This window comes from Labeo rohita, chromosome 20 (genome assembly GCF_022985175.1).
Source record: "Labeo rohita strain BAU-BD-2019 chromosome 20, IGBB_LRoh.1.0, whole genome shotgun sequence".
In the NCBI taxonomy this organism is placed as follows: Eukaryota; Metazoa; Chordata; class Actinopteri; order Cypriniformes; family Cyprinidae; genus Labeo; species Labeo rohita.
This window is the reverse complement of record NC_066888.1, coordinates 21,707,301-21,726,015: the sequence shown is the minus strand read 5'-3', so window position 1 is coordinate 21,726,015 and position 18,715 is coordinate 21,707,301. Positions and strand designations below refer to the sequence as shown.

The 18,715-nt window shown below is 37.0% G+C and overlaps 3 protein-coding genes across 3 annotated transcripts; all 3 read right to left on the bottom strand.

Annotated features, from left to right (window-relative positions):
• Positions 1-492: 492 nt before the first annotated feature.
• LOC127183481 (potassium voltage-gated channel subfamily F member 1-like) lies at positions 493-6,508 on the bottom strand. The gene is made up of 2 exons (XM_051139556.1): positions 6,346-6,508; positions 493-5,359 (listed from the first exon to the last, which is right to left on the bottom strand). The coding sequence occupies exon 2, from the start codon at positions 5,352-5,354 to the stop codon at positions 3,882-3,884; it is 1,473 nt and encodes a 490-aa protein (XP_050995513.1). The 5' UTR covers positions 5,355-5,359; positions 6,346-6,508; the 3' UTR covers positions 493-3,881.
• Positions 6,509-7,851: 1,343 nt separating this feature from the next.
• LOC127183482 (potassium voltage-gated channel subfamily F member 1-like) lies at positions 7,852-10,475 on the bottom strand. Its single transcript, XM_051139557.1, has 2 exons — positions 10,431-10,475; positions 7,852-9,247 (listed from the first exon to the last, which is right to left on the bottom strand). Exon 2 carries the CDS (start codon positions 9,240-9,242, stop codon positions 7,854-7,856), a length of 1,389 nt encoding a protein of 462 aa, XP_050995514.1. The 5' UTR covers positions 9,243-9,247; positions 10,431-10,475; the 3' UTR covers positions 7,852-7,853.
• drc1 (dynein regulatory complex subunit 1 homolog (Chlamydomonas)) lies at positions 10,389-17,300 on the bottom strand. Its single transcript, XM_051139554.1, has 16 exons — positions 17,054-17,300; positions 16,832-16,919; positions 16,102-16,214; positions 15,831-16,014; positions 15,609-15,746; positions 14,963-15,049; positions 14,739-14,861; positions 14,481-14,620; positions 14,096-14,230; positions 13,677-14,013; positions 12,120-12,209; positions 11,742-11,837; positions 11,559-11,653; positions 11,327-11,479; positions 11,124-11,226; positions 10,389-11,040 (listed from the first exon to the last, which is right to left on the bottom strand). The coding sequence occupies exons 1-16, from the start codon at positions 17,182-17,184 to the stop codon at positions 10,987-10,989; spliced, it is 2,067 nt and encodes a 688-aa protein (XP_050995511.1). The 5' UTR covers positions 17,185-17,300; the 3' UTR covers positions 10,389-10,986.
• Positions 17,301-18,715: the final 1,415 nt, after the last annotated feature.

Below are 18,715 nucleotides of genomic sequence, written 5' to 3'. Positions count from 1 at the left end.
CTTTACCTGAAATTGACTGTTCACTGTTGCTCTTTTGCATTACTGATGCAATATTTCCTATTTAACACTGTACAGCTGCTTTGTCACAACTGTGTATTGTTAAAAGCGGTATATAAATAATGGTGACTTGACTTGACTTGACTAATATAAATCTATTCAGACACATTTCTCACATTATAACAGTTTATTCGCACAGTTTAGAAAATATGACATGTATGACAATATATATATATATATATATATATATATATATTTTTTAATTTTTTCAACATTTATTACATTTTTTAAATATTGTTTGAAAAATATATATTAATTTGACAGTATATCCTGTGTTAGATATTTCAACCTAAACAGAAATTCTGATTTATTCCTAAAGCACTTTCACAATAAATAGGGCTAGTTAAACCTAATCTGTGAACTTTGACTGCTCTACAAACACTTTATGTAAAAGCCTTTTTCTTTTCTCTCGAAATTTTCTGCTGACCTCCTAGCTCTCTTTTGTTGCCCCTCAGCCCTTAGACCCTATTTTAAAAGCCCCTGAGTTTTCTCTCTCATTCTCTTTCCCTATTTTCCCACCATCAGTAAAGGTCAGTTTTGATAACTGTGATTATTCTTCTCCAGATTTAACCACAGTCCTGAAGTGTGGCGAGCACTTGCGTAAGTTCATTTTGTGAAGAAATAGCTTTATTCTAAAAGAAAAAAGGGGGCTTTTACAGAACTTTTAAGTAGCAATTGTGCAATTTCTCAGTTTTCTCTTCTGAAAATTACTCTTGTTGTGAAGGAAGATCTCTTTCGTGCTGTCATTTTCACTCCTTTTAAATCACAGCAGCTGCTTTTGCCTTTTTCTGTAAGAGAATCTGCAAATTTAAATAGTCGTTATATTTATTTTCATTAGATTCCGGTTATTCACATTCTGTCCTCCTCAGCACAGGGTTTCACATAAACTATGCAACATTATTAGCTCACACCTCATTGTCTCTTAAAAATAAATGCTTGTACTTCCACAAACTTTCAAAAGGTCAAGCACAATGACCTCTGAAAAAAACAAGCAATTTGTAAGAAACTGGCAATGGCTTGTGTGTAATGGCTGATTTTACCTCCTAGAACTCTTAGAGGAGAAACTTATTTTTAGAAGTTGAGAAGCAGTCGGCTTTGAGATTCCAAAATGTGTCTGATGTGGAGGGGGGGCTGACTGTATGCTCTGGTTACAATGTAGTGTGTGTAACTCAATACTGATCCATGTGCAATTGAGATTTTGAATGCCGTCAGCTGCACGGAACATATGCTTCCCTTTGAGCAGGGCAATAACATGATGGTCCGAGAGTTATAGAGGTGCATTTCGCTGTTATTTATGTTGTAGACACTGATATGTGGCCTGTATTTCCCATTTTAGCCATACTGCGTTGTGCTGATTTACTTGTGGTGGTGGGGTCAGTGATTACTGGCTATTAGCACCGGCTGCTCTTTTGTCCACCCACATGCCAGATCTAAGCCATATCTCAGTGTCCAACCATCATACACACAAGCACAAAGACTTTTCCATGTGGGCACAAACACAATCATTGCATTAATTCACTCCAGACAGAATGAATAACACCCACACACAAACACACCCACATCCACCCGTCCAACAAATGAGTGTCTCACACCCGAGGGACGCTCAAAGCACTGCGGCAAAACTCAAACCCTCTAGTGACACATCATTCAAACTCCCACAGAGGGGGATGGTGGTTCACACTGTTGTTTAATGGGCAGGTGAGATTAAAAAAAGACTAAGGAGAGAATAAGTACAGGTAAATTCATAGGTGTATCGGACAAGATCAGAGTGAATTCTTTAAATAATCTGACATATCTAAAGCACAGGGTTTTAGACATCAACTGACATATCATAGCATGCACATTCAGTCACCGCACATATTGTTTGCAAACACATGTATGATTTTGTTTTACAGTTTTGAACTATTGCTATTGCTCAATCTACATAGTAATAATAATAATATAAACAATCAGCTGCTGTTTAATGCCAAATGGCTACAGAAAGGAGAGAGGAGAACAGGTTAATGTGGAAAGAATGTAAAACAGACATATTCATTTTATTTAAACAATCACTGAAAAATATACAACAGTATAAAAATGTATGCAAATTAAGTTGTGATTCAGAATGCTCTAATTCCATTATAAATTCAAGTCATTTGAATTGAATCTTCCTTCAGGCTTGTTCAGTTAAGAGACCAGTCAGATATTCTCATTACTGTAAGATGTCTTCAGAGACAAGAGTCTTGAAGCCTTTGATGTGTATAAGATTTAAATGATTGATTTCAAATAATTTTGTTTTGAATACATTTTATTGACAATTATGATCAACCCTTTTAATTTATTATGTTTTGTTTTACTTTAATATTCCTTGAAAAATAAATACATTAGTAATGACTCTTAGTAACTGATTTAATTTCATTCCTTTCTTTGAGGCTTTGAACACTACATACTTATTAGCTACTATGTAGGGGAAAGTTCACCCAAAAATAAAAATTCTGTCATTAATTACTTACTCTCATGTTGTTCCAAACCTGAAAGACCTTCCATCATCGGAACACAAATTAAGATATTTTTTTTTTAAATCCTAGGACTTTCTGACCCTGCATAAACATCAATGCAACTACCTCGTTCAAGGCCCAGAAAGTTAGTAAAAATATTGTTAAAATAATCAATGTGATATAACTGCTTCAACCTTTTTTTACCCCCGGAACATGCGATTTTTACTGGGGGACCCCATCCAAAATGCATTTGGGCTAGTTTTGAGTATCAGTTGACCCTTTGCAAAACTCCGCTTTCTTTAGTTACTGTTGCTGTGTCCGACAAACAATGCTGCTCTCACACTACACATCATGTTTTCACGCAGTGAAAAATATATCGAGAGAGGAAACTGACAACACGGCGACAGACAAGCAGGTTACTTCTGGTATGAAACAAGGTCTCAGCTTTAAAATTTTGTCATTTTTTAAATAAATTCAAATAAATACCATTTTGTGTCTATTTAATGTATTGTGACAGAACACTGTATTGCCTTACTAGATCAATGACACGTAAACTGATTGTCTTTTCTTATTTTGTTACATGAAATAAACATGAATGAACATCAGAACGTATTTTATTTTAACTGTGGAAAGACGTCAAGACACAACATTACAGAATAGCGGATTCGGCGTCATGATTGGTCAGATCGACTGTCAATCAAGCTGTTTGCGAAGGGTCAACTGGGCGGGTTTTGAGTGGTGGTGGTACTCTCCTGAAAGTGTGGCAGAGCCTGATGTGAAAGAGAAGAAATTGTTGAATATGTCGTTAATCTTAAAATTCTTGCAACGTGAACAAATTTCAGTTAAACCAAAGATGTCACATGGACTATTTTAAGGTTGTTTGTATAGCTTTCTGGGCCTTGAACGTGGTAGTACTGTTGCTGTCTTTGCAGGGTCAGAAAGCTCTCAAATTTTATAATCTTAATTTGTGTTCCGAAAATGAATGAAGGTTGTACAGGTTTGGAACAACATAAGAGGTGAGTAATTAATGACAGAATTTTAATTTTTGGGTAAACTATCCCTTTAATAAAAGGCAATTAAACCTGATAAAGAGACTTTTTATATATTAAAAACTACGTTTTGCTTACTGGCATGGAACGATTTATTGATTGTTGAACAGACGGTTAGAGTTACATCAACTACATTTTTAAACATTAGATAGATGATTGACAAATGGATAGATAGAGTTTAAGGATTATTGATCGAGTTCAGCCATTTTCCAGGCTGTAATCACAGTGTACTGTTCATATTGATTAGTTCTGTGTTATTATTCTGAAGTATTGACAGAGGACAAGCGCAAATCACTCTCTAGTTGTTCTTGCATTTATGGGTAGGTTGGTCTTTGGACACATTTGTTGTATCACCAAGTAACGGGATATATGTGTCACTCTGTGACGCGCTAACAGCAGCGCTGTCCCACACCGAACTACTGCCACCCGAAGCCGTTCTTTCAGCCTCCGGACACTCCTGTGCTTTCTCCCTCGCGCGTAACGCCATGAGTTCGATTTCATGCTTGGCAGCGGTTTCAAGCACACGCTGCTTACTGTAAACAATGACAAAATTGTTAATAATCGGGTGGATTGGTAATGCGATAGCTATTACGCCACACAGAAAACTGACAGCGGCGTTACACTTGCCCAGTGTTGTTTTAGGATAGATGTCTCCATAACCCACAGTGGTCATGGTAATGATAGCCCACCAGAAGGACTGTGGGATGCTGGTGAACATGGTCTCCGGGTGGCTCTGCTCCAATGTGTACCCCAGCGCGGAAAACAGGAAAATCCCCACGCTCATGTACATGAGCAGCAGACCCAGCTCTTTCAAGCTGCTTTTGAGAGCGAATGTAAGCGTTTGGAGACCAGATGAATGGCGCGCAAGTTTGAAGATGCGTGCAATGCGCATGATGCGCAACGCCTGCACTGCCTGCTGAACATTAGCAAGCTCCATCACAGCAGTGCCCAAATGCGTAAGAATCAGCACTACATAAAAAGGCATGATGGCTAGAAAGTCTATTATATTCATGAAGGAAAACACAAAGCGCACTTGGTTCGAAGAGGACAAGAAACGCAAAATGTATTCCGCTGTGAACCAAATGATGCAAGCCGTCTCGATAGACTCAAGAGTCGGGTGTTCTACGAGGTTACCCTCGGCATCTTCCACTTGGAGCTCGGGGATGGTGCTCATGCACATGACCACAGAGGAGAGCAGGATGAACGCGAACGACACCACTGCAATTACGCGCGCAGCTAAAGACGACTCTGGTTTCTCCATGAGCTTCCACAGGAACGCTTGGCACCTCTGGGCTCTAGTGAGCGTCGCATCATCCTCCAGGTCATCCAGGATGTTCTTGACCTTCTCTGCTATTTCCTCCAGCTCAGTTTGCACCTCATTTAAACTACTTATACAGCATTCGTCCAGATACTCCGCGTCGATCCCCCAGTAGTCCATCTCTTTCATGAAACACATGGGACAGATTCCTCGCTTCATATGAATCTCTCCGTAGTAATATAGCTCTAGGATGCATTTGAAGGCCTCTGGGTCTCTGTCGAAGTAAAACTCTCGCTTTGAGTCGTCATAGTCATCACAGAGCGCGCAGAGAACGTCTTGTGTGGAATCCGTGGCTCGGTTCACCAGCTCTGCCAAACGCGTCTCGGGATATCGGTTCAGCACGTCCCCGTAGAGAATGTGCTTGACACCACCGATATTCACAGCAATCTCCGTCTCCTCACTCGCCTCTGAGCCGTTACAGTCCGCATAACGGGTCCTCGGGAACTCCCACATGTCACCTGATACAATCCAGAGTTTTAAACAAAAACAAAATATATAAAAAAACATTTAATCTAGGTTACAATAAGCAACATGTCAATGAGTAACTTGATAAACATTATAGGAGAGATCGAAATGCATATTTTCAAAATGTGTTTCTTTCTCTCTTTTTTACTTTTTGGCACAATGGGGTAAGTTGTCAGAATTTAAATTGATAAATGTAAATTCTAGGACAACAAAAATGTCCCTGGTGAAAAAACCAGCATATGCTGGTAGCTATGTTTTGATGCTGGAATGCTGGTTAGGTAGGTTTTGATGCTGGTTTAAGCTGGTCCTTTACTGGTTTATGCTGGTCCTTTGCTGGTTCATGCTGGTCCTTGACCAGTAACATGACCAGCAAAAACCAGCAAAGGACCAGCTTAAACCAGCTAAGGACCAGCATAAACCAGCAAAGGACCAACTTAAACCAGCATCAAAACCTACCTAACCAGCATTCCAGCATCAAAACATACCTACCAGCATATGCTGTTTTTTTCACCAGGGGTTAAAGGAAACTTTAGGCCTATATTGTATAAATTTATTACATTTAAAATGTTTCTGACAACTTGCCCCGTTATGATATATAACTTTTTTCCTGAGAGCAGAATACCGTGTCTCCCGACACGGTATTAACATTTTAATAAAAATTCTACATTTAAGATGGTTTTGATTTTTGGCACCAACATACAATGCTAGGACTAGTTACTGAGATACAGCCTTGACAACTTTGTGACAAATAGTCCCAATTTCCCATTTCCAATTTTGTAAATTAGCAAGAAGGTGGACAAAACTCGTTTTGGTCACTTAAGATGAAATGGGTTTTATTTAAAATCATTTTTAAAAATAATTGTTACCTAAGGATTCAACACATATTTACAACATTAATTCGTATTCGCATTAACAAAGTCGAGCGCCCCATGTTTTAATGTTCTATAATGTAAACAGTCAATTGTGATTAAAAACTTACATATGTTTGGATCAAAACCTGTGAAGAAAGTCTTAAAAAGCTTCTGACTTCAGCTGCATGATGTCCGTGTGTAGAGCAGAATAAATCCGAAAGAGCGCAACGTGACGGGTAAAGACGGTGACAGGAGCAGAACTAAGGTGTGTTGAGTGTGTGTGAATGTGTGTTTGTGGGGATGGAGCAGGCGTGAAGGGAGGGGTGGAGAGTCATAATTTATGTTTTCGGATTGAAGGACCAAGAACAGGCTGCAACTCATGCAGTCATAAAACATATACTCGCTTACCGTGAATATAACTGACAGGGGTACATTTAAAAATATAGACTTACAACATCTCATGCCACTTACTCTTTCTTAAACTTTTTTACACTCATACAGTTTTTTAAATATTTGTTTAATTAGAGAAATGTTTCAAATGAAAAATTCGACCAAACATAAGCTTTTCTTTTTTAAAAACACTGCTTCACTTAGTACAAATAAATGCACAATAGAAAGCACTTTTAAATTAGGCTTGTCGTTTGGATCAACAGCAGCAGTCGTCCAGTGGTGTATTGCACACGCAGCACCTCCGTTTTATGTCTAAATATCTCACTCTAGTGTTGAAATGTAGAAACAGCAAAGCAACAAGTTGTCCCCCGTGATAAATCTGGAATACCCTGAACGCTTTTGCAGTCCACACGCTGTTTGTATGTTTATCAGATAACGTTTAACACAAATATATTCTGTTTTAGGTGTTTACGATGTTTATTTAATCCTAGTAACTTAACATAACATTTCAAGCAGTATTGGAATATGTATTTTTTAGTCATGCGGATTACAAATATAATACTATGTTTAGGTATTAAATAAATCGCATTATCCGCCGTACGAGCGGGCGCGGCCATTTGTAAATGTTATGTGAGAGGCTTCCGGTCTCATCTGCTTCTATTTTTAGCTTTACAAAACAGCTCGTTTTCCTGCCTGATATTGCAAAATGGTGTCTTACCATATTATTTGAATGTATTATCATACTTATGAACACAGTGGTTTGTAGTGCAAACAGTTTTACCGTTTACTGCACTTTGTTATTCTTCTCGCTATTTCATAACAGCGCCTAATGAACCAGAAGTCTTACACATTCACAAAAAACGGCTTACTTCCACATTGAAAAATACGGTGGATAGATTTTAGATTTTAAAATCTTTAACTTTTGATGACTGGCATGAAAAGTTTTATTGATTTTGATTCTTAATGCTTTGAGGTGTATTCTCTGAAAGAGATTGATCATTTTTGCCACTGGATAGATAGATAGATAGATAGATAGATAGATAGATAGATAGATAGATAGATAGATAGAATAAAAACAAACAAACAAGCTATGGATAAATGTTCATATTGAATGGTTTTTAGTTCCTAAGTATTTTATTATTTTGAAGTTGATGAATCATTCTCTGGTTGTTCTTGCATTTGTAGACAGTTGGTCTGTGGACACATTTGCCGTATCACCAAGTAACGAGATATGCAGGTCACTTCATTATGTGGACGCACCAGCACTATCCCACACCGAGCTGTTGACAACCGATGCCTGTGATGGCATTTTTGCAGCTTCCGGACGCTCCTGAGCTTCCTCTTTCACACGTAACGCCATGAGTTCGATCTCATGCTTTGCAGTTTTTTCAAGCGCACGCTGCTTATTGTAAACAATGACGAAGTTATTAATGATCAGATGAACTGGTAATGCGATAGCTACAATGCCACATAGGAAACTTGCAGCAGCGTTACACTTGCCCAGCGTTGTTTTAGGATAGATGTCTCCATAGCCCACAGTGGTCATGGCAATGATAGCCCACCAGAAGGACTGTGGGATGCTGGTGAACATAGTCTCTGGGTGGCTCTCCTCCATTGTGTACTCCAGTGCAGAGAACAAGAAAATTCCCACGCTCATATACGTGAACATCAGACTCAGCTGTTTCATGCTCTTTTTGAGCGCTACGGCGAGAGCTTGCAGACCTGATGAGTGGCGCACGAGTTTGAAAATGCGTGCAATGCGCAAAATGCGCAACGCCTGCACTGCCTGTTGCACACTGGCCAGCTCCATCTCAGCAGCACCCAGAATCAGCACTACGTAAAATGGCACGATGGCTAGAAAGTCTACTATGTTCATGAAGGAAAACACAAAGCACAATTTGTTTGAAGAGGACACAAAGCGCAAAATGTATTCCAAGGTGAACCAGATGATGCAAGCCGTCTCGATGGACTCAAGGATTGGGTGTTCCATGAGGTTACCCTTTCCATCTTTCACTTGGAGCTCTGGGATGGTGCCAATGCACAAGACCACAGAGGAGAGCAGGATAAACGCAAACGATGCCACTGCAATTATGCGGGCAGCTAAAGATGACTCTGGTTTATCCATGAGCTTCAGGAGGAATACTTGGCACCTCTGGGCTCTAGTGAGCGTTGCATCATCCTCCAGGTCATCCAGGATGTTCTTGACCTTCTCTGCTATTTCCTCAAGCTCAATTTGCACCTCATTTAAACTACTTATACAGCATTCGTCCAGATACTCCGCGTCAATCCCCCAAAAGTCCATCTCTCTCATGAAGCGCATGGGACAGATTCCTCGCTTAATATGAATCTCTCCATGGTTATACAGCTCTAGGATGCATTTGAAGGCCTCTGGGTCTCTGTCGAAATAAAACTCTCGCTTTGAGTCGTCATAGTCATCACAGAGCGCACAGAGATCTTCTTGTGTGGAATCCATGGCTCGGTTTACCAGCTCTGCCAAACGCGACTCGGGATATTGCTTCAGCACGTCCCCGTAGAGAATGTGCTTGACACCACCAATATTCACAGCAATCTCCGTCTCCTCACTCGCCTCTGAGCCGTTACAGTCCACATAACGGGTCCTCGGGAACTCCCACATGTCACCTGATACAATCCAGAGTTTTAAACAAAAACAAAATTAATCTAGGTTACAATAAGCAACATGTCAATGAGTAACTTGATCTTTGAGATCAATTTCCAGAGTTATAGAGCCATACTGGCGGCACTAAGCGTAAATAGTGCCACTGAACCAAGCAAATCTCACATATTTTGCAAATTATTGCGGCTGAAAATGGTCAGTGAGTGTTATGTTTAGAGCTGTACTAATCGGTCGGACCAGGAAAAACATTTGGAGTACTATAGACTGCCAAAAGTTACAACAAATCAAGAAGAAGAGTGCAAAAAAGCTGAGGAACTAAAGGTGTTTGTGGTTGGCCAAACTGAACCAGGATTTTCAGGGCAAGAATCTTGACAACATTCATGTTTGTTCTTATAGTTTCCAGTCAGGTAGGTTAAATATTAGGCTATTGTCTTAATTAATACTCCTCAGTGGATCTTTACCACCTATTTAGTTTGTCAAAATATTGTGCCCTTTCCTGCTTACTAAGTCCTTCTTTATATGATTTAGCAGCTTCCACACGTTTTTTTCTGTGGTTTAAATTAGCAAAACAAAGTATTCACTAGTAGGCCTACATTAACTCAATAATCCATGCTTAATCCACTGTAATCCATGCTTATGTTTACGTCCGACTATCGCCAATATGGCCGCGCATCCGGGTAACTAACCAAATAGAGTGTTAACCCTCTATTGCCCAGGATAATGAGGGTGACATATATTTGATAAATGCACATCAACACCAAGGTTACACATGTAACTGATACTGTATTTTACATATAATAATAATAATAGTTTAAGTCCAAATAGTGATATATAATAATATAAAATAAGTCTACTTAAGTTAATCCACTCTCCTGTGTCCTGTTTGATTTGCTTGTCGGATAAAATGGTGGAAAAATGTAACAAAATAGAGAAATATAATTGTTTTAGCCAAAACACAAATTAATAAACTAAATATGTATATTAATACTTGTCATTTTATTAAACTAAATGTAATGTTTCTTAATTAGCATAATAATACAAGCATGTGACATCTCGCTCAACCTCACGTTATTAAACGCGAAGTTCCGTAACTTTTTTGTCAAACCTGAATGTGCTACTTTAAAACATAAAACTGCAATTAGTTTGGACACATGTTCAAATATAAAGGTCATTTGTGATAAAACATACTTATGTTTGGACTGCAGTCTGTAGAGAAACTTGCCTCTTCATGCCACTGCTTTTCCATAGCTCTTCTGAGTAAATATGCGCAAAAACGGACGTCTTTGACCGTTGCGTTTGCGTCTTTTGAAAACCCATTCCAATCTAAGGATCTCACTCAGTCATAAAACATTACCATTGGGAGGAATTTATTATGATCATCAAATGATCTTTTTTTTACACTTATACATATAAACGAATTATTCTTATATCACGAATTTGGAATATAAATAATCAACTACAAGCTATTAAACTTATTCATGTCGGAACATCTCCATCTAGTGTTGAAAAGTGGAAACTGCAGTTCTGTGTCACTTGTTGAACCAAATGACCAATTCCTTTCGCAGTCCATGCACTGCATACATGCTTAGCAATTATATTTAAAAAAAATCCAGATTCCTTTGTTGAGAATGGTTTATTCCTGTCTCTCTAATTTAACTTGAGCTTGAACATTTCAAGTGTTGACATGCATATTATTTAGATTGCAAATACAGATTTTTTTTTTATTTTTTTTTTATAAAGCATATCACATGGGGAACCGCCTCATCCTCATGGGCTGCATCTCTGGCTCAGCACTGGCCTATCAGGAGAAATCAAGTTAGATGATTTGAGAATAACAGCCAAACTGAACTTTAACATCACGTAAAACACTCAGGCAGTCACCTTGGAGCTTGTATAAAGATGCAGCAGCTGTCTGAGCTCAGTATTCTGTTGTTGTACATCCTGTGTTTCCACCAGTAGCTCAGCTCTTTCAGTCAGTACAGTACTGGGAATAAAGCATTCTTGTTAATGCTCATTTCTCTGAGTCCAAATATAAATTTGGGTGCAGTATGCTATAGTTATTGAATACAAAAATGCACACTTACTGGTACTTGTTGAGAGCTGTATCTAGAGCACTCCAGAGCCTGACCTTGGACTCTGGGATGACATTAGCTATGCTTTCCCAAAACGCTGCATCCTCAGAGTCATCTCTCATATCCAACCCCAACACACTGCTCTTATGTGAGGCCTGAACATCACTGGGCATAACAAATAGTTGATTATAAGGAATATGTATGACAGCACAAACTTTTATGTTTAAAATGCAAGCGCACTGACTGGTGTCTGCAGTGTTGGGCGGTAAAATCTTTTAGAGCCACTAATAGGTCGTTATGATGGATAAAGTCAGAGGGTTGATCGTTGGTCTCCTCTTCCTAAAGAAAACCACAAAAGAGAAATGCAGCATATTTAGTTTTGTTTCCAGAGTGGCAGAGGTTAAGCTGCAATGGGATCCACTTTTACCTCCATCAGTTCCCTCTGTTCTCGGCCATGTTGTCTGTAATTCATTAAGAACTCAGCCATTTTATACACATCCTTCTCACTCTCAATTCCTATTACCTGTGTGCATACAATAAAGAAGAAATCAACTTGGTTTTTCAATGGTTCTCAACCTTTTTGATTCTAAGGCTCCTCTTTGTACAAGATTAAATTCAAAACCTCTTCTATCTAGGCTGAAAAGTACCTCTGGTGCTTCTGCTGAAATAAAAAAGAAACTGAAGATGTCATACTTTATATCTTCATGTCAACACAAGTAAATTTAAATAATTGAAAGACTTATTGTTAGCTCCCTTGGAAGTTTGCCGATCTTTGTTGAGAACCAACAGGTCTAATTGCACTTACTGAGAAAATGGCATCTAGTTTTATAAGGGACTGTTCATTCTTCTCCAGATGAGACACCAGCTTCAGCAGTTTACTCTCTACGAGAAAACCCTGGAAAAAAAGAGATAGAATAAAATATTGCAAGACTTGTAAAAGGAAATGTGGTGATAGAGTAGATATAGTTTCACATACAATAGTGATTTTTGGATTTTTGCTGCCTCCTAAGAGGGGTTTGAAAAGAAAAACAATTGAATTTACTATTACAGGGTTTCTGCAGGTTTTATAAAGCTAAAGATTATGAATAAATAAAAAATCAATGTTCTTCCTCAGCATTTTAGTCTTATTTTCCAGTGCAAATCTTTTTACTTGTAAAGCAAAATGTCATATGAGACGTTTTTCTGTAAAATTGATCTAAATGAAGTGAATTTGTGATTAAAGCAACAACTAGTATCATCTTAATTGAAAGAGAAAACAAGTTTTCATTCCTTATTGACAGATATTTGTTCTTGTTTTAGGCATAAACCCAGTTTTTTTGTTCAGTTTTTTTAAAGACTGTATTTACATTTGTCTCAAGTAAATAAATCTTAAATCTTGATTTAAGGATGTTTAGATATTTGTATTGGAAAGCAAAATTACTGAGGAAGAAATTTCTTTTTTGCAATGTGTGCAACATTTAATGCCATGAATTTATGAATCTAAACTTTCTGCTCAGATTTAAGACTTTTTTAGGATCTTAATTTGTGTAAAGATATATCCACAGATCCACAGAAACCCTGTATTCATGGTGTCTCTTTAATTACTTTTTCCTAATTTTAAAGAGTGTTGAAAAGTTAAATCAGCAAGGATTTCTCTATTTCTGGCTTGTTCTGTATTGAGACTTTTTAACTTCTCCTGTTTTAAAGATTCATAGTGTTTTAATTGTTGAAATTGGTTTTTATTTTGCACTTCTGAAAAAACAGTTTGTCCATATAATGAAAGTAAATAGGTCTAAAACAACATTGTACCGCACTGACTTTCATAATATGGACAAAATAGTTTAAACATTGTAAAATATATTTTTTGTGTCTGTCCCATAGAAGAATGAATGTCATACAGGTTTGGAACAACATGAGGGTGAGTAAATCCCTTTATGGCCATAATAAGATTCTATCCACCTTTATCTTCAAGCGGACGTAAGAATATGGGTGAGACTTAATATGGGTGAGTTTCATTATCTTCATCAGCTATAAGGAAATAGCGAGAAGAATAACAATGTGCAGTAAACAGTAAAACCGTTTGCACTACAAACGTGTGTGTTAATAATTAACATAATACATTAAAATAACATGGTAAGAACCACCAATTTGCAATATCAAGCAGCAAAACAAGCTGTTTTGTACAGCTAAAAATAGCTGGACGCGGATGAGACCAGAAGCCTGATCCATAAAATTTACAAATATTTGCGCCGGGGGAAAAAAAGGTGCATATTCTAGAATTAAGACATATTTTTAAAAAATACATGAAACAGTTTCAAGAAGTTTCATTTTTCACGATTTCAAGCAGTCAAAATTATCCCTAACTAAACAATCAAATACTCACCAATTCGTCACACAGCAGATCCAGAATTCTCTTCACCGTTCTCCTGTTCACTCCACTACTAGTGTCCTCCAGACTCTCAGACTCCTCCACTAAGTCTCCTCCTGTTTCTACTTGCAGGGTATCTGCAGTTGCCTGTGAGGTCGTCCTGAGAGTCTTATGTTCAATCGGGCCGGAGCGCTCCATGAAAGGAAGTGGAGGAGACACCCAAGCCAGACCCAGCTGCTGCTCGTGAATTATTCGGTCTGTCTCCAGCACCCTGTGTGCCAGGGCCTTCGCCTCATCTTCACTCATCAACCACAGCTTCTCAAAACGCTCCGCATCGAGTGTTGCAAAGTGTCTGTTCAGACACACAAAAGCAAGGTTTGTCCTGGGACTGTCTGAATGTCTTTCTAGGTCATGATGTGAGGAAATGCACTCACCTTGCTTTCTTCTGCATGTCTCTGTACTGTTGTTTAATGCGTGCATAGTCATTTTCCAGTGATTGTTCCTCTGCTTTTGACTGCTTCTCCTGATTGGCGCATTTAGACTTAAGGTTGTTGAGAACATCTTGCATTCTGAAAAAAGATTAATAGATGGCAAGTGATGAATTTTCAACAGCCATTACTCCCCATTAGTCTTCGATGTCACATTATCCTTCAGAAATTATTTTAATATGGTGCTTTGGTTCTGAAGAAACACTTGTCATCATCAATGTTCAAAACTGTACTTTTGATTGAATACAAATATTAATTTCTGTAAAAAAAAATCTTCCTGACCTCAAATTTGTAACGGTGTACTAAAATTAATCTGTAAAACTGATAATACCTAATAATTTTCCTCTTCATTTGGGATTTTAAGATAGCGTTCTCCTCCTCTCTTTTCTTTAGCACCTCATATTTGTAATCAAGTTTTTCTTCATTCAGATGGCAGTTGAATTTCACCTCTTGTAGCTTCTTTCTTAAATTCTGCACACACAGACAAACACAAATGCAGATTTTTATTTGTACCTGTAGCATTACTCTAGCATTTAGTTAGCAGTCTGTACAGTTACAGAGTTATTCTCATAATTAATTTCACATTTACCTGTACTTCTGTATCCATTCTGATTTTATCTATGTTGTATTCTTCAGCTTTATGAACCCTCAGCTTTTGCAGCAAGTCCTCATGCTCCTCCAAGAGACTTAAACCCTGCATCATGTTCTTCAGCTGCAGAGAAAGATGATATTCTCAAAACTGTATTCACATTCAAATTGGATTCAATTCAGTGTGTTTTGAACTTAATCCATGTGTGTTTTTACGTACTGTACCTCTTTCTCGCTTCGCTCCTTCATCTGATGCTCCCATTTCTTCCTGTGTTTGGTTAGCAATGTTCTCCTCTCCTCATCATACGAGTTCTTTAATGTTCACAGAAAATAAATGACAGGTGAATAGTCATTATACATAGTGTAATTGCTCATTTCTTATTAAACCAAACATACGTAACCACGGACCACAAAACCAGTCATAAGGGTCAATTTTTTTAAATTGAGATTTATAGATCGTCTGAATAAATAAGCTTTTCACTGATGTATGGTTTGTTAGATAGGACAATATTTGGCTGAGATACAACTATTTGAAAATCTAGAATCTGAGGGTGCAAAAAAAAAAACTAAATATTGAGCATATCGCTTTTAAAGTTGTCCAAATGAAGTTCTTAGCAATGCATATTAGTAATCAAAAATTAACTTACAATATATCTTCATGGAACATGATCTTTACTTAATATCCTAAAGATTTTTGGCATAAAAAAATCGATAATTTTCACCCATACAATGTATTTTTGGCCATTTCTATAAATATACCTGTGCTAATTAAGACTGGTTTTGTGGTCCAGGGTCACATATCAGAAGAACCAAAAGAGGGTGAAATGCTAATTTGTATTTAGACTGTAGGCTGCAGGTGGCAGTACAACACCTCAATCTGTTGCAGGTCCTCTCGATATGACTTTTTCAGACTTGAGATCTGTTCTTCCATCCTCTCAATTAGCAGGTCTATGTCTTTAGCCTGTCTTTTCAGGTCCTTCACAAAGCGATCATCACTTGCCTTAAGTTCCTACACAAAAACACTCTTTATTAGGGCCTACTCTTGATTAACAGTCTATGTTTTTGCATGCAGTTCTTGCAGACTGAAGTTCACCTGCTGCAGCTCACTGATAAGTTTATTCTTGTCCGCTAAAATCTGTTCACAGAGTTGTTGCTGGCTGTTCAGAGCATCTCTTAGATCTAGTGGGGTCTGTTTCATTTTAGCATCCGTCCATTTGTGAGTGATCTCCTCAAACTTTTCCTGGCTGGACTTGGCCTCGTTTTCCAGCTTTTCTCTCCTTATAGGATCAAATGACACGTTTTTAGTGTGAATACAAACTTTACAGAGGTGCAATTTCAAAGACTTTTTCTTTCATTTCATGTACCTCAGTCGACATGCTTCCTCTAGCTCCGTTCTCCTGTCAGATTCTCTGGCATCTACAGCTACCTGAATGTTGGTCACCAACTCTAGGCCATCACTTTGTAATTTTGTCATGTGCTGCAAAAAGAACAGAGAAAAGGACTGAAAACGGAAACACAGTCTATGTGCACAATATTCAATACTACAGTATTTCAAAACTACAGTATTTGCTTGTATAATATTTGTGACCCTGGACCACAAAACCAGTCATAAGCAGCATGGGTATATTTGTAGCAATAGCCAAAAAAATACTGTATGGGTCAAAATTATACATTATTCTTTTATGCCAAAATCATTAGGATATTTAGAAAAGATCACATTCCATTGAAGATATTTTGTAAATTCCCTACTGTGCATATATCAAAACTTATTTTTTGATTAGTAATATGCATTGCTAAGAACTTCATTTGGACAACCTTAAAGGCGATTCTCTTTTTTTTTGCACCCTCAGATTCCAGATTTTCAAATCGACCAAATATTGTCCTATCCTAACAAATACATATACATCAGTGGAAAGCTTATTTGTTCAGCTTTCATGATTTTTTTTTCTGAAAAAAAAAGACCCTTATGACTGGTTTTGTGATCCAGGATCACATTTATTATCATATTATAATAGTATAGAATAGAACAGAATAGAATAGAATAAAAGCAAGACGTTACATTTGAAAAAAATATATTTAAATGCAGAGACCGACCCTTTTACTTTTCTCCACTTCCTTCTGACTTTTCCGTGTTTCTTCTTGAACATCCTCCTTTCCCTGGGAATCTTCGCCAAGTTCTTGACTGCAAAAAATACAATATGTAAGATTTTCATTGCACTTTTAAATCCTCTAGAATTTTTTTTAAAGATCTGACCACGTTTATTTCTAACGACTGAAACAAGGTACCGAGCTAATGAACTCGAGCTGAATGTTTACCGTGTTTCGGCCTCATTTCGTGCGGCTATGCGGAGGCGACGGGCTGTAATTCTCTCCTCTTGGTTTTTAGACTCAACAGACGGTCCAGATTCGTCTACCTCTTCTCCCGCAAAAGGTTCGGATTGGTGCATTTCAGTTGCGTTAATAAGCACTGGTTTAAAACATATCACACAGTGCGCTGAATGAGAGAGTATTGTTTACAATAGCGTTGCTATGATACTGCGGAAGTGGCCGAGTGTTGCTACTGCAGCCACTGATAGAAAGTGACTGCCAAACATTAAAACGGATATTTATGAATTTACACTACCAGTCAAAAGTTTTTGAACATTAAGATTTTTAATGTTTTTTTTTTAAAGAATTCTCTTTTGCTCGCCGTTTGTTTGATCCAAAATACAGCAAAAGCAGTAACATTTTTCTTACTATTTAAAATAACTGCTTTCTATTTGAACATATTTCAAAATGTAATTTATTCCTGTAATCAAAGCTAAATTTCAGCATCATTACTTGAGTCTTTAGTGTCACATGATCCTTCAGAAATCAGTCTAATATGCTGATTTGCTGTTCAAGAAATGTAATTATTATTGTTATTTAGTTATTATTATTATTATCATCAATATTTAAAACAGCTGAGTATTTTTTTTTTCAGGATTCTTTGATCAATAGAAAACTACACCATTCACATTCTTGGAGTCAGTATTTTTATTATTATTATTATTATTTTGGAAAAGGAATTATAAAAATTTATACTTTTATTTAGCAAGGATGCTTTAAATTGATTGATTTAATAGTGATGATAAAGACATTTATAATGTTGCAAAAGATTTCTATTTCAGATAAATGCTGTTCTGAACTTTCTATTCATCAAAGAAACCTGAAAAAATTCTGCTTAGCTGTTTTCAACATAATAATAATAATTATAATAATAATAATAATAAATGTTTTTGAGCAGCACATCAGAATATTAAAATGATTTCTGATGGATCATGTGACTGGAGTAATGATGCTAAAAATTCAGCTTTGATATCACAAGAATAAATTACGTTTTAAAATATATTCAAATAGAAAACAGTTATTTTAAATAGTAACAAATATTTCAAAATTTAGCTCTTTTTGCTGTACTTTGGATCAAATAAATGCAGTCTTGGTGAGCAGAAGAGACTTCTTTAAAAAACAATAACAATCATACCGTTCAAAACCTTTTAACCGGTAGTGTATATAAAGAAAATGAGATAGATAAGAAATGTAATAAAAAAAAAATTGAGAACGAATAGAGAAAAAGAACAGAGAACGCAAGCAATATATATTTGTGATGTTTAAAAATATATATTTTGGATAGAAAAAATATGTGTATATTTGTGTATATTTATGCCAAACAAAAAAATATTTTTGTCATATGGGGAAAACAAGAACAAACAGTAAGAACTGCAGAGCCATAACTCTCAAAAAAGTACTACATGTCAGCAACCACTTAGCAGCAGCAACTTTTTTTTTTTTTTTTTTTTTTTAAGCAGCAGTGATGTTTAGGTAACAATCTGAATTTAGGAAAGCTGTCTTTATGGTTTTCTCTCTGTGTCTCTCTTTAGTTCGCAATCTCTGATTCCTGATAACTTTTTCTGGACATCTTGTGTCTAGCTTTATTTGTGCACCCAACTGTGCAATCAG

What these genes read in the sequence shown, in the direction of transcription:
- drc1 (XM_051139554.1), bottom strand. Translation starts at nt 17,184, where the DNA reads ATGCACCAATCCGAACCTTTTGCGGGAGAAGAGGTAGACGAATCTGGA. An exon ending in GAATGGATACAGAAGTACAG is followed by an intron (nt 14,621 to 14,738) that starts GTAAATGTGAAA and finishes CTGTGTGTGCAG; the next exon opens with AATTTAAGAAAGAAGCTACA. An exon ending in GACATGCAGAAGAAAGCAAG is followed by an intron (nt 14,014 to 14,095) that starts GTGAGTGCATTT and finishes GTGTCTGAACAG; the next exon opens with ACACTTTGCAACACTCGATG.
- LOC127183481 (XM_051139556.1), bottom strand. Translation starts at nt 5,354, where the DNA reads ATGTGGGAGTTCCCGAGGACCCGTTATGCGGACTGTAACGGCTCAGAG.
- LOC127183482 (XM_051139557.1), bottom strand. Translation starts at nt 9,242, where the DNA reads ATGTGGGAGTTCCCGAGGACCCGTTATGTGGACTGTAACGGCTCAGAG.